We start from the raw sequence: 15,822 nt of genomic DNA, 5'->3' as shown, positions 1-15,822 counted from the left end.
ATATAACCTAACTTTGAAACTAAAATTGGATCTAACTAATCAATATAAAAACTATATCCTTAATCAAATTTAAACATAAATTGAATTCTTTATATTCAAAACAATTTTTTCCCGTTTCCAAACTTTTACAGAATGACTTAGATTATTCTTTTACTTTTCTTTTATTTTCTGACAAATAAAATTAAGCAAACGATAAAATTGATCTAAACCTTCTTGGATATTCTCAAGCACGCTTGATTGGAAGCCAAACATGGATGAGCAAAATAGAGAAAGGGAGCATGAGACCAAATTGGTTTGGGTAAAGTTGAGGGTAAGTTTCGTATGGTGGTTATTTTAGTCATTGAAAGTGTAGAGCTCGTTTGAAGAATCCGTGAAACATTGTTTCGAAAGAGCGAGAATATTGTAAGTAAGATAGATAATGTGGTCGTAAGAGTTGGTTAGGAGGTTAAAGAAATGGACTCGGGAAACTTTGTTGAGGGTGAACTATCATAAGTCATGACTGGTAAGGTTTTCGAGTGAGGCGAGCTTGTGGACTAGGTCATTGAGAGATCCAAATTGATTTATCAAAACGATAATGGACGACAAGGGTTTGTAATTATGGGGTGAGAATATGCGAAACAAGTTTTATTTTGGTTTCAACTTTCGCTTTTTCTTTTTTCATAAACATAAAATTTTTTTAACAAATGTAAAATATAGAAAAACTATGTTAAAAAATGTAGAGAAGGGAGGAAAACAGATGGATAAGCAGAAGAAAATGAAAAATAAAGAAAAAAATGAAGTTAAAAGAACATAAAAGAAAATAAATTAAATTGCTCAAAATGAAAAAATATGAGGACCAATTGTATAATTTAACCTACAATTTTTGTTTGAAATGATGATTTAAGCGGCAATTAACGGCTTAATGACTAAAATGTTATAACACGTTAAGATAAGTGACTAAAATGTAACATAAGGTAAACAAAAGTGGCTATTTTAGTAGTTTACCCATTGTATATCTATACATTTTAATTTTATCATTTTTGTAAGTTACTTTTAAACATAAATCTATATTTTAAATTCATAATTTCTACACGTATACATGTGTGATAGAGTTTCTAGTAAATATTTATTTTTTACTATTATTTATTTCAGATATAATCTTATGCAAATTAAAAATTTTCACATTCACAATTAGGACTAATCTATACCATACATGTATACTATATATTAAGAATCTGATTGAATTGGTGTCACTGATCAATATTGCTCCAACTCAATTGTAAAATCATCAAAAACACAATTCTTTTACAAAACAACAAATATTATTTTGAGGGCATTTATGTCTTTTTTATCTATATTATATATCTATTTATACTTATATTAAGTTTCGAATGAGTTGATGTTACTGAGCCAAATGCATCAATTTAATTAAAATTACTAAAATGCCTTTTACGTTCGAGTAATAAATATTAATATGAGTGTGTTTTTGTCTTTTATTTTTTATAAAATAATACAATAATGAAATTTGAACTTGAGACAAATGAATTTTAAAATCTAATTTAATCATTTCAACCAAAACTCATTTGTTCTTAATATAAATTTTAGTTTTTTAATCCATTAATTGAGTTGGTGTTACTTATCAATTGAGTTCTAACTTAGTTATAAAATTATCGAAAGTTCATTCATTTTATAAAATAACAAATATTATTTTAAATATATTTATATTTTTTAATATTTTGACAATTATACAGTAAATAGACATACAAGGGAGATTACAAAATTTTAACTTAATTTTATAATTTCACTTGGCTACATTTAATCTTTTTTATGAATTTGATGCATAAATTTGCTAGTCTACTATAATTTATAAATAATCAAAATTTTATATAAATTCGGGTGAAAATATGTACATTTATATACAGGCAACTACCAAGTCATGTTGTCAAATTGATATGGCTTGGACTAAATAAAACTAAGGAGAAACAGCGCATAATATGTATCGACAAAAGGAGAGAAAGCCGATAGAGAGAGGGAAGAAACTGGGAACCAAAGTCTGATTCAGAGACCGCAATTGAATTTTCCTTCTTCTTCCTTCTTTCTTTCTTTCTCTCTTTGTTGCTTGATTACGTCCTTCCTTCCTCTTCTCTAATTCATTCAATTATTTCTTGGATATATAAATAATTTTTTTTATTTCATTCATTTTTATGCCCGACAAAAACAAAACCCAGAAAAAATGTCGATCAACATGAAAACCCTTACGCAAGCCCTGGCCAAAACAGCTGCGGTTATCGAGAAAACCGTACAAACAACTGTACAGGAGGTGACCGGTCCCAAAGCTCTCCAGGACTATGAGCTTCTTGACCAGATCGGCTCTGCAGGCCCAGGTCTTGCCTGGAAGTTGTACTCCGCCAAGGCGCGTGACGGAACGCGCCCCCACCAGTACCCCACTGTATGTGTTTGGCTGCTGGACAAGAAGGTTCTATCGGAGGCACGTGCGCGTGCGGGGCTTTCCAAGGTGGCTGAAGATTCTTTCTTGGATCTGATACGGGCCGATGCTGCAAAGCTGGTGAGGCTCAGGCATCCAGGAGTGGTCCACGTGGTGCAGGCTTTGGATGAGAATAAGAATGCGATGGCCATGGTTACGGAGCCTTTGTTTGCGTCGGTGGCTAATACACTTGGGAACGTCGAGAATGTTGCCCAGGTTCCTAAGGACCTTAAAGGGATGGTACGTGCTCTACTTTCTTTGTCCTGATTGAATTTGCATTTGGTTCAGTTTCAATTTTTTTTATTACTCCATTGCTTGGTATCAATTATTGGATGTTAAATAGTTATAGTTGATCCAAATCTGTGAATTGATCTCAGCAGACCAATTTGTGTACTACTAGGTAATACTGTAAATGTTCATATTCAGTAATGTACTTCTCTCTGATCTTGATCCATATCGAACGACGCGATGAGGTTTTTCTCTGGCTGTCAAGCGCAGGCGGGGTTATCTATTACTAAGGCTTTTAGTTCTTTAGGATCAATTTTGTGCTTGATTGTGGAATTAGAGTAGCTTTACCCAATTTAGTGGAATTACTATAAATGGTGAATTATAGTTTCTACTAGATAATCTTAGCAATGTGCTTGCTTTTGTTCTATATCAACGAAGCTTTGGGAGTATCTGACCTTTTAAGAAGAACAATTGCTAAAATTGAGGAATGGGCATTGTAGACTACAAGTTACAAATAAGTCACTTGCAAGTGTTGAAATTGTGGTTGCTTGGTGATCAAACACTGTTGCTATATTTACTATTTAGAGGCAAAAGGTGTCAGACAGCAAGGAAACTGGTTGGTGAAATTGTCTGCCCTGTAAAATAGTTGGGTTTAATCGGACAATTGCAGGAATCCGTTAGGTAAAAGGAAGCTATGTTGAGTGATGTGTTTGCTGAACTTACTGAGAAAATTTCAAAAAGCATGTATTTAAGTTTGACAACTTGTCAGTATTCTATGTTATCAAATCTGCAAATTGATGATAGAGAATAAAGATAGGAGAAGACTTACTAATATAGACCGGATTAGAGAAATCTTTAAGTTTTAGAAATCATAACTAACTTTTAAGAAATTGGTTAATCATAGTATTGAGGTTCTATAATCTGGTCTTATTTAGCCACACAGAAATTTCCCATACCTGTGATCACTATAAACCATTTAGTGAAGTATTGGATCAATGATCTAAGCAATTACTGATGTAACTTTTTCCTTGGACAATGGGTTCTTTGTTGTTATAAGCCCCATAAAGTGTTGCCCCTTGTTTGTTAAAAAAGTAAAACCTAATTATAGACCCTGGCTTCAAAAAGATGAAATCTTTTGTTTAAACAATTTATTGACGCACAATATTTTTAATTATGATTTTGAAGTATTTTAGCTCGGGTTTTCACCATGCTTGGCTGGCGTTTGACTTGTATTTGGTGTGCCCAAATATGTGACTTACACTTGGTCTTCACTTTTATTTTTGGTCCAGAGGTCTCAACCTTAACCCATCCACTGGTATGTTGGAAAGTATAGAAATAGACAGATTACTGGAGTGTTGAGTAGTAAAACAATATTCTTATTTTCTCAGAGTGGACCAAGTAAAAGGTTAAAGTTTTAAGTTTAGGTGCTATTACTGCTATAACATATTTTGAAATTATTATCAGCTTACATTTTTAATGGTTTATAGGAATCACAAGTAAAAGTCATTGAAGTGGAATACATTAGAATACGTTTGATTATTTGGAATTTAAGTGATGTTTTGAATGTAGTTTCAGTGTCAAATGATATACTTACCCTTTTAAGAACAAGTTCCCAATTTGGATAATGATAAAATTTTAGTCCCTTTTACTATAATCTTCTTTAGTTTTGCTCTATTGGAACACATTGGAATGCTATCGAGTTATAGGTTGGAAGAAAGTTGACTCTCGTCTTGCTGTTGAACATTGAATATGTTTGTCTTAGAATTGTCTTTGTATAAGAGTAAAACTTGTTCTTGAAAATTTCACTGGGAATGCTGAGTGCTTGAATTATCTGCTATCGTGTTATGTCTTAACCATCATGTCCTTTATAATTATAGCAAACTTAATGTGTCTTTGCTTCACAGGAAATGGGTTTGTTGGAGGTGAAGCATGGTTTGCTTCAGATTGCAGAAACCTTGGATTTTCTTCATAACAATGCACGTCTTATTCATTGCGCTATATCACCTGAGGTTACTTCTTTACCTTTTTTAATGTTTTATTTTGTAAAAGTATTTTCCTGATTTCTACTAATATGGCTATTGATAATGCTTCAGGATCTTTGTTTCCTTTTTACAAAATTATTTTGATTTGCTGTTATAAAGAACTACTGGTGGTTTATGGCTGTCCTCATGGATTCATCCTCTTGTTCTTATTTTTTTTCCCAAAACTTTTGTCTTTTTCATACTTAGTTTGTTTAGGCCTTCAGCTCTTAGCTGCTTGTTTCACTTTTTATTGCCTCTTTTAATGAAATTTCCATTGTATAAAAGAGCTTATTTAGTGTGCTGTTTTTGTCTGCTGGATAGATTGCTGCGGATAACTGTTGTATAGGTTTGTCTAAATATTTTGTACTTTGCAGAATGTCCTGATTACATCGCATGGAGCTTGGAAGCTTGGTGGGTTTGGTTTTGCTATCTCAAAAGACCAGGCCTCTAGTGATTTGACTAATGTACAGTCCTTCCATTATTCTGTAAGTAAGACTTTGATATTTTATGGGTTTAGCTCCAGTTGTCAGGGTGGGTGGAGTTGGGAAGAAATGCTACTCTTTCTTGCACTCAAAGAAAATTCAAGAATGTTTTTCATATTAATTCAAATATTTATACTTGACCACTGACATCAAAATATGGAACAAGTTTGCTATTCCGATGGATGTGGGTATGGAGGTTTGACCATGTATATGTGAGGAAAAACTTGGAATTTACCCATGTCAAGCTCATCTCTGTTTCTAATCGAACTCACTCTCACGAATTAGTTATGTAGTCTGATACACTATGGATAATTTGCTTAACGTGGTGCTTTCTTTGTTAGGTGGCCTTAGCATGATAAATATGAATGTAGTGCGTTTTTATATCTTAATATGATTAGAAGTCACTTATGGCCATACATATTTATCATATTTATTACTGTTTGTGCATCCTAGGAATGCCATTTTAACTCCTTTCTTTAGCACCTTGTTGGCTTTGCTGTCAATGTTTCTATTTCAAGTAAATTGTCTTTCTACTTTTTAGGCTTTGCTTTCTCATGTTTTTTATTTTGACTTGTTGGCTATGGTGCTTTATCTTCATAAATATAGTATACTTCTTATGTTAAATTATCAAGTCATTCGTCATGATGGATGGAGTTACCATGTTGCAGTAATGATCTGTATTTAGCTATTATATTCTGATTTCATGTGGTCTGTGCAGGAATATGATACTGAAGATTCTGTCATTCCTCTTCAGCCATCTTTGAATTACACTGCACCTGAATTGGTTCGTAGTAAAGCATCTTCAGCTGGATGTTCTTCTGACATTTTCAGCTTTGGATGCCTTGCCTACCATTTAATTGCTCGAAAGCCTTTGTTCGACTGTCACAACAATGTCAAGATGGTATTTACTAATTTATAATTTTATCCTTTCAAATTGATCCAAAATTTGCTTGATAAACAAGTATTACATGTGTTAGCTGCAGCATTCTCTATCTAGACATAACATGTTACTTTTTACCTTTTACCATGCATGATTATGACAATTCAAGTATTAGATTATCTTCTTGTATCTCCACAAATCTTGCATCAGGAAATAGGAATTAATATTATGATAGTCTAAGCAATATTTGGTTTTTGAATGTTTTAGTCCTTTGGTTGACGTCAAAATTTTGCGATGAATATGACGGACCACAAATTCTATAAGCTTACCACCACATAGCTCAAAACCAGCAATAGCCATACCAAAAGTTTTGGAGGTGAAGCGGCACCTAAGTATACTAGTTTTTTGAAGGTTCCGTTGGTGTCAAACCACTCCCTCTTACCACACGTGTGAGAGGGACATATTAGTGTGTCAATTAATATACTGCCTTCCTTGGTAATAAAAAAAACTAGACCATCTTCCTTGGAGCATGAATCTCTAAATATTAGCTTCACCCTGCAACTTACAATACTTCCACTTGTAATTGGGGAGGTTTCTAGTTGAGCCTTGAAATCTGGAGTGATTTCTATCTTTAGCCATTGTAAAGATAAGGGGAGAGGTTTCTATCTTAGCATACACAAAAATAAAGATTGTAAAGGTTATACATTGTCCGTGAAATATATCAATTTAAGTTAGAGAATTGGGAGCTCTTTGGCAAGTAAGGCTAAGGAAGAGGACATAGGCAAGTGAGGCCTGAGTTTTATGCATTTTGGTGTTGATTTTTCTCAATCCGTTTATCTTTGCAAAGATTTCAGATGCCAATTCACCCCCTCTTGTGATCTTCCGATTATTTGAGCTAACACAATAATCCATAATAAGCGGCAGATCTGCTAAATCAAGTATTTGTGTATGCCTTTTATTGATGGCACCCCACTGTACACTAATCCCATTATTTAAAACATTGCTAAAAGTATTAGAAATAAAAGAAAACCAAGTAATCACGACATCAACAATCAAACATTAAGAATAGAGAGTTTGATATTAGGCACTTTATTACTAGTAAAGGTACAATTAATGAAAAAAAAAAGTTAACAGAAATTAAATAGAATTTCAATTTCTATCTCTAGTCACTCACATGGGATATATATGTGCTCCCCACTTTCAGATGTTGCAACGCATCCAACATGCTGTCCATTTGTTCCCTCATGCAAATTAGAGAAGTATGCGTCAAAGAGTGTTTTAAAAACATTGTAAATCAACAACTGCAAATAAACATATCAAAAAGTATATCCCTTTGCACTTTATGGCTACTAGCTCTATATCATTCATTCCCCCCCCTTCCCTATTTGTCTTTTTAAATTTGTGTATAATAATACTGTAGTTAGCATATTAACATACTTCAGCTTCTCTGCTTTATGCTCTTTCTAGATTGGTTTTATAGTACTAGTGGTTGATTGTAGTGTTTCTTTCCTGCAGTATATGAACACGTTGACATACTTGTCCAATGAAGCCTTCTCCTTGGTTCCACCAGAACTAATCCATGATTTACAGAGGATGCTCTCTGCAAATGAATCTATCAGGCCATCAGCATTGGATTTTACTGGTAATACTTGGATAATTTCAGTCTCTAGACCTTGTCATTTTTTATATGTCAAACAACAAAAAGAAAAAAAAAAAAAACTATTTTCGAATGGCAAAGCTTGTTCTCCTCATGCAAGTTTGTTTAGAGTTAAACATTTTAAGATGGTGAGATTGGTTCGATCAGGTTTTTTGGATTTTTTGAACCGTCTATCATAATTCATTTCGGTTTTTGGTTTTTCCATATTAATTTTTTATTTTTGATTTATTTTGACAAAATGAGCTTTGTTTTATGCCTTTTAGATATTATTTGGTAAAGTTTCAATTATTATTATTATTAATATTTCTAATTTTTTTCAAGTAAATAACAAATAATCGATAACTTTTGTATGATATTTAAAAAAATTATATAGAACTTTTAAATTATTTTCTCTATTTTAAATATAAAATCTTTAATTTTACATCATAAACAATTAAAATTAATTATAAAAATAAAAAATTGCATTTGCTTTGTTTGAGTTTGATGCATTATGTTTCTGCTATTAATGAAAAGCTTGGGCTCTTATTATCAAGTTTTTAAACTGCTGCATGATGTATAAGTTTGATATGTAGTTAAATTAAAGCAAATGGCTTGAAGTGTTCTGTCAGTTCCACATAATTATTATTGAATTGGTGTTGAAACACTACTATTTGGATTAGTTTAATGGTTTTGAATTTGATGTAATGTATTTGCAGGTTCTCCATTTTTCCGGGATGATACTAGGCTGCGTGCTCTTCGTTTCCTCGACCACATGCTTGTATGCATTTTAATTTTTGCTTGTCTAACATATGCCCATCAAATGCAATCATCTAGGAGTAATTTGCTTGAAATAAGAGGGGGTTTGGTATGATGGAAAGTGATCACTTTTCTAGGAATTTAAGGTGGGAGAGTGATTCCCGCTTTTGGTATGTTAAAAAATATTGACTTTCCTAGGACTGTAACTTTCCTTTGGGAATTACTTTCACTCAAACTTGATAATGTGATTCCTTTGAATAATAATGGATAATTAACTTTCCCATGTAGTTGGAAAGTTAAAAATTTTATCTCTGAGACTAAATTACCTTTTTTTTTTTAATTTTTCTTATTTGTTTATTTTCATTGTATTTGTACAGTACCTTTTCTAACTGTAAAATCATAACAATTATTTAATTTTAAATTTATTTTAAGTCCATCATAATAATTATTTAATCAATGTAACTTTGTTAGGGTTTTACTTAGCACTTTCCCATGTATACCAAATGTTGTAATATTATGTTCTTGCCAATCACATTCGAATCTTAACATGTCAAAATATCAAACGCCACTAAGAGCTATAAAATGCTAAGTTCTTGGGTGATGATTTTTTTTTATTTCAGGAAAGAGATAACATGCAGAAGTCTGAGTTTTTAAAAGCTTTATCTGACATGTGGAAAGATTTTGACTCCCGTGTGTTGCGATATAAGGTTTGAGATTTTATTTTTCCTAACTGTTGCTTTCCTAAGTAAATTTTAGTTGTTAAAAATTAGTCTTCCTCAAAAAATTTTTGGAAATTAAGTGAGCAACATATTGTGATTTTCATGTGTATTCTCCTCCCTTTCTCCCAGCTTCTTTCTCTCTCATGGGTGAGGCATTTGATATTCTTCAAGATTTTCAAGTGTCATCTGGCACCCTTTTTATTTTGTTGGTATTTTTAGTTCAGCGAGCTAGAGGAGTTGATACTAGTGATCCAGTTATATTATCTATAGCATTTTCCTGACAAAAACAAGTTAATTCATAATATTTTCTAAATGCAGGTACTTCCTCCGCTTTGTGCAGAACTGAGGAATTTGGTTATGCAGCCAATTATTCTGCCAATGGTTCTCACGATTGCCGAGTCACAGGTGCTTGTTTTTCTCTTAATCAGGTTTTGGCATATCAATAGAATGTTTTATTATTATTATTATTATTATTATTATTATTATTATTATTATTATTATTTGCAATTGGAATCCAAAAAGAATTGCGTGGAGATTGTGTTGGTCTTTGAAGTATCTTCATGCTAATCTTTCTTGATAGTTGTGAAACTAGGGATTCCTTTTGATATCTTCAGCATGCTTGATATTTTCTGATTAAATGGCAGATTAACTCTATCTTTCTTAATTGAGCTCTGTTTCCATGATGTTACCTAACCTGACCACAATTAGCTTTATGTTTTATCATTAGGTAATGTAGGGCGAGTTATTGTCTCTTAGTTCATCTTCTGTTCTCTGTTAACAAAATGTGAATGAAGTGATGTATCTAGTTGTAATCCTTAATACTCTTTATAGTTATATCTAGTATAATCTTAGGTTTCTATCTTGTTTTGAGTAATGAACTGGTTACTTCTAATGATTTGTAGGATAAAAATGACTTCGAGCTAGTTACATTGCCAGCTCTTTTGCCTGTCCTGAGCAGTGCTGCAGGAGAGACCTTGTTGTTGCTGGTGAAGCGTGCGGAGCTTATTATTGACAAGGTATAACTTAAGTAGTATGCTCTCTAAAGAACGCTCTCAAGTGACAAAATTTCCTATTCTTTTTTGTTCATTCAATAGAATCAGGGCATAGAGTGGTCTGGTTTTCTTTGTGAGTATGAACAAGTTGCTAATTTGTAGCATATTACATGATATGGCTAAAAGTGACGAATTAGATCTCTGTGGTTTGGAACAGTATTTAGTAACCTACTTTTCTGATTATTTTGGGAGCTCAATTGATTTTCAAGAAAGCCATTTTCAGTTGATGATACTGGTTGCTGCCTTTCATATTGTCACAGTGATGTATGACAGCTAGGCTGTGAGGCTTTAATTTCACTATGAGATTTTTAAGAAACAAAGAAAATAGAAGAAAGGAAAAAGAGGAAAAGAAGAGATTGATAAAGGTAGTCAAATATAAGGTTGCCTGCAGCAGATGATCAAGAAGAAAAGAAAGATCCTAAGCTCCACAGATGTGGTTCCTTAGGAGTCAGATCTAAGGTGTATTGCATCAGACAATGATAGAATACTGCCAAGTGAAAGAGTCCTTTAATTTATGTAGAATGGAGCTTTCCTAATCCTAAGAAAATTGAAGTTCCACTTCAATTGACTTCAACAACTACTGAGACTCTAAAAAACTAGCAAACTTAAAACAAAAACATAATAGGATAAGACAAACCCAAACTAGGATCCTATAATATATATGCCGAATACCAAATATAACCATAAAGCTTTAGTACTTCAGATTTACCAGTAAGCGCATAGAACTTCTTAGTAACAAAAGAAAATCTGAAGTGGTTTAATAAGTCAATTATCTTTGCATCCTTTTTTTACTCGTCCTGCCCTTCCCTTGTACTTTCTTTTTTCTTTTAAATATTATATTTAAACTTTATTTAGGTTATAAGGTATTGTTCTCTCTAATGTTTCAAGTACTGAGAAATACTTCATAAAAGTAATGTGGTGTTTCTCCGGAGAAACATCATTGCTCAAAATTTTCTGATACCTTTTTTGAAATAATGCAATTTTGCATCTATCATAACTATTTAGCTGAAGGACATATAATGTGTACTTAGATTTCTATGGTTAGTCATCTTTATACTGCTATTAATTAGTGGGTCTGTAAAATTGCAGAAACATTGAGAAAATCATGTAAATGAATAAGCTTGATATAATTTCCTCCAGTGGTGCCATTCAAAATTTTTTAACTTTTGTGCTACAATCCCACTAAATAATAATTGCTGAAAATGCTCCTTTATGAAATTGCAGCATCCTGTTTCCCATTTTCTTCGAAGGCTTGTTTTATTGAGTCACTCTCAATCATTTAATTATAGTTATTCTATTTGCTGTAGACAAGTTCGGAGCATCTAGTATCCCATGTATTGCCCATGCTTCTTCGAGCTTATGATGATAATGATCCTCGCATACAAGAGGAAGTTTTGAGAAAATCTGTAATCCTTGGCAGGCAACTTGATACACAGGTGATTGTCGTCTTTTTTTTTTTAAATGGATTGCCATTGTCAGAAGTTTACATTTCCTATATTTTGTTTTATGCAATAATACTGATCATAAATGGATTGTGAATCTGTTAGAAGACAATCAGAGATTTTTCTGGATTCCTTTTGACTTGGATACTATTTGTGGTTGTTATTATCAATTATTAAGTACTGGGAAAAGCGTAACGGTCATTTGTGCCTGTTCATTGTTGGATGATGTAGACCATCCCTAGACTATAGGTGCTGAGATGAATGTACGAATTTTAGACTTAGATTTAAGCTTTTCTTTAGTTGCTAAAAGAAGGTAATTACACTGCCTGCAGAAGGAAAGAATAAAGTTGTACTGTTCTTTTTCTTAGCTGCATTTTCTATGGATTTGAAATGAAACAAATGTGAAGTTGTCTGAGGATTAATGGGTAAACACAGCATGCAATTTTGAGCCTTGTTTGGCATTCTTCTTGTATAATTTGCCAAGCTTAGTTTTACCAACATGCTCTATCTCATTCTTGTCTATGCATGTGTGTTTCTTAGAAGCCATCTTTCCTTTATCTTACTGTAAAGAAACATAGTGGTTTGTCTCACAGTGTTATTTTTTTATTAAAACAGTTCATAGTTTATCCAACACTTTTTATTAGGCTAAGTTTTGTTCATCAACTCATAAAATTTCTCGTTCCATTAATTTACTTTTGATGTTTCTCTTATTTCAAAAGCAAAGATCCCTATCTAGTGCTGATGTGAACTTCACATACGTGTCTTGAACTCAGCAACAAGGATTGAAATCGAACCCTGGGATCATCCAATAGGTTACAAAGACACAAATTATCAAACCTGTTGCTTATGAAGAAGTGGTGACCAATATTATCAATTGAAACAGAATATTGACCCGCTAACTTTGTAGAATCAGGGACCAATACTATCAATTATATGGAAATTCACAAGAATCACTATTGAAAATGGCATTCGATTTCATTCATTGTTGCTAAGTTTCACGGCAAGTATACGAGGTTCACATCAAATGGGCAAATAGATTTCCTCCTCCATGGCATGAGCTTCATTCCCTTTATATCATCATATTGTGTGTTTAACCTGTCTTAAGTTTCATACAATACCTAAAACAACTTCATAGTGGATTTTTAGCTTTTTTTCATCTTAAAGAATTCTAAAAGATGAGCTTGGTCAAAATATTGAGTTCTTTTTAGCTTTTATAGTGCTTCTGATACTTAGTAATAATGCTGGTACTAAAATTTAACAATTTATTTAAAATTACTTTTTTATGCTTCACAACTAGCTGTTCTGCCTTTTGGATTTTGTTCAAGCATCTTTAACCTATTTTTAATGCATTGCAGCTTTTTCTTTTATTTATTTTAATATATTAAAGTAGGAATTTGGACAACGTGAAATATGGATTTGATGGTATGAAATTAAACACATTGTATGTCCATTTTTATTCTTGTGTGTTTCTTTTCTGTTGGAATTCCTTATGTTTACTGAATTAGTGTTTCATTCTTTATGCTCTTCAGCTTGTGAAACAAGTCATTCTGCCTCGTGTTCATGGCTTAGCTCTGAAAACAACTATTGCTGCGGTATGTATGAGTTTTTTAGGCAATTACCCAATATTAAAATTATTAGTCTTGAATTTTAGATGTCATGACCGAGACTGCTATGTCATGTAACCTATGTGTAGATTGTGGGGCCTTTTCCATTTTTAAAATTTGAAAATCTTATAAAGCGTTTCTTTTAAAAAAAAAAAATACATAGCTGCACTATTCTATTAATTTTGATTACTTTCTTCTAAACCTCTATGTTTATTTGAGCAGGTCAGAGTCAGTGCTTTGCTCTGCCTGGGAGATTTTGTTAACACACTTGATAGACAGGCTGTGTTGGATGTCTTGCAAACCATTCAACGTTGCACAGCCGTTGATCATTCTGCTCCAACACTTATGTGTACGCTAGGTGTTTCAAACTCAATTCTCAAGCAGGTAATGACAGACTCTACCTTCTGTTGCTTAATTTGTGTTCTATTCTATATTGGAACCTCCAGAGGGCATACAGCTCATTTTCTGTCTTTCCTATTCATCTTGTTAGTATGGAGTAGAATTCGCCGCAGAGCATATCCTCCCTCTACTCACACCTCTTCTTACGGCCCAACAGTTGAATGTTCAGCAGTTTGCCAAATACATGCTCTTTGTCAAGGATATTCTTAGGTATAGTTATTATTGTTGTGCTTTCATGATGAAAAATGAATTTTTTTCTTCTCTGAATAACAAATACTCTTTTTTTTTTTCTAACATTTTCTTATGATGCGATTCCTAATTCTGTTTTAACACAGAAGGATAGAAGAAAACCGTGGGGTTACTGTAACTGATTCTGGAGTCCCAGATTTAAAACCTGCTACCACTTCCAACGGGCTTCGGTCTCAAGTCTTGAGCAAAGCAAATGGAACTGTGGCTTCTGCAAAAAGCAGCCCAGCATGGGATGAAGACTGGGGTCCTACTACCAGAGCAGCTGCCAATGCCAGTCACACTGCCCACCAGCCTCCCAAGGACAATTTATCCTTTCACTTTATTTTGGATGATAAGTCAATTCAATCGGCACCTACACAATCTCAATCTTCCTTAATATCCACTATATCTAGCCAGCAAACATCCAATTCTTGTCCTGCAGTTGACATAGAGTGGCCTCCTCGTCCATCTTCAGGTGTTACTGTAGAGTCAGGCATTGGCGAGAAGCAATTAAATGCTGGAACATCTTTGTCATCAAATTTTGAAGATTTAGATCCTTTTGCTAACTGGCCTCCACGGCCTAGTGCCTCCTCAAATGACTCTGGAACTTTTAACAATGGTATTATGGGAGGACCAGGCATGAACAATTATGGATTCAGTTCTATTACAAGCACCCCAGGCACCATGAATCACCCAACAGAGAGCAGCAACAATAGTTGGGGGTTCAGCAACCAGAACTCTGGGGAGATACTAAGACCTAATCATGGGAGTTCAACCTCGAACGCAGGTATTTTGAACGGTGGAAGTTCCCAGAGCAGTATTGGATTCTTGAAACAAAACCGTGGTATTTCAGCTTCAATGAGTTTTTACAACAACCAGAAATCAGCAGGTCTGGGGTCTATATTTGGTTCTAGCAAGAATGAGCAGACTGCTCCAAAACTCGCACCGCCACCATCAACAGCTGTGGGTAGAGGAAGAGGCCGAGGTAGGGGGGCAAGTTCAGCTTCAAGGACAACTTTTGCCAAGCCAACATCCGAACAACCACCTCTTTTGGATTTACTTTGAGAGGTGAGCAACACAAAGATTGAGAATATATCAATGGGTTTTTGATACAGCGGCTGCCATCCCAAGCTTTGTCAGGTTCTGCTAAAAGCTATTGGTTTGAAAGTAAAAATTAGTCATCTCGGAACGAGAGCCGTCATGTTGGTATTTGTTATATCTATCATAGCTTTGTTACGAGCTTGTTTGTAACCTTTTTTTTTGCATTTGAGATCCATGTAACACGGTGCGTGTTTTTATGTGATAAAAATGGTTTTTCTTCGATTTCTACTGCTTTTGGACATATACGTGCACCTGCATACTGTAATTGTTGAAAATTGTCGGTGATTTGATTTGGTAGCATTAGCCAATAAAAGAAGCTAGAATTATTTTGGATGATAGTATATATATATAAATAATGAAATTTCTTATTTTGCTTTATTTTGATCGAGTCCGCTTTGAACAAACCAGGACCTGAGCTTGAGAGCTCAAGTTAAGCTTTTGAAGTCGGAGTTAAGTTAGATGTCTACAAACATAATGTGTATTTTCAATTGTAAATATTTCTTTGTAAAAATTCTACACTTGTCAACTTGTTTGATTATTAGCCTAAGCTTTTATCACGTTCCTGCTAGGACTGTACCTGTAAGCTGCTGAACTAATAATTCTTTTGGCCAACAATCCTTTTACTTTAATTGGAGTAATTTTGGCCTTCTACTTCATGTGTGGAAATCACAATCTAGTTGTTACCTGTTTGGATTTTTTTTTGTTAATTTTTATGACATAATCCGACGTTTTAATGATTGATTGACTTGACATTTTGCTTTTTCTTGTCGACTGACGAAATGAGGTACGGCATTGCATGATTAGTTTTTG

The 15,822-nt window shown here is 33.5% G+C and overlaps 1 protein-coding gene across 1 annotated transcript; it reads left to right on the top strand.

Moving 5' to 3' along the window:
• Nucleotides 1-1,884: 1,884 nt before the first annotated feature.
• Nucleotides 1,885-15,348, top strand: LOC108453081 (SCY1-like protein 2 B). The gene is made up of 14 exons (XM_017750983.2): nucleotides 1,885-2,704; nucleotides 4,597-4,701; nucleotides 5,088-5,198; nucleotides 5,914-6,096; nucleotides 7,591-7,717; nucleotides 8,428-8,489; nucleotides 9,088-9,174; nucleotides 9,505-9,591; nucleotides 10,089-10,202; nucleotides 11,546-11,674; nucleotides 13,210-13,272; nucleotides 13,507-13,668; nucleotides 13,775-13,893; nucleotides 14,019-15,348. Exons 1-14 carry the CDS (start codon nucleotides 2,213-2,215, stop codon nucleotides 14,974-14,976), a joined length of 2,799 nt encoding a protein of 932 aa, XP_017606472.1. The 5' UTR covers nucleotides 1,885-2,212; the 3' UTR covers nucleotides 14,977-15,348.
• The last annotated feature ends 474 nt before the right edge of the window (nucleotides 15,349-15,822 follow it).

The sequence above is a fragment of the Gossypium arboreum genome, chromosome 5 (genome assembly GCF_025698485.1).
Source record: "Gossypium arboreum isolate Shixiya-1 chromosome 5, ASM2569848v2, whole genome shotgun sequence".
In the NCBI taxonomy this organism is placed as follows: domain Eukaryota; kingdom Viridiplantae; phylum Streptophyta; class Magnoliopsida; order Malvales; family Malvaceae; genus Gossypium; species Gossypium arboreum.
Note: the sequence above shows the minus strand (reverse complement) of the source record. Positions and strands in the feature narration are given on the sequence as shown.

Bases quoted from the DNA above. Each gene is read 5' to 3' on its own strand.
- LOC108453081 (XM_017750983.2), top strand. From the start codon at position 2,213: ATGTCGATCAACATGAAAACCCTTACGCAAGCCCTGGCCAAAACAGCT. The intron at 2,705-4,596 runs GTACGTGCTCTA...TTTGCTTCACAG, and splicing joins CTAAGGACCTTAAAGGGATG to GAAATGGGTTTGTTGGAGGT. The intron at 13,273-13,506 runs GTATGTATGAGT...TTATTTGAGCAG, and splicing joins TGAAAACAACTATTGCTGCG to GTCAGAGTCAGTGCTTTGCT.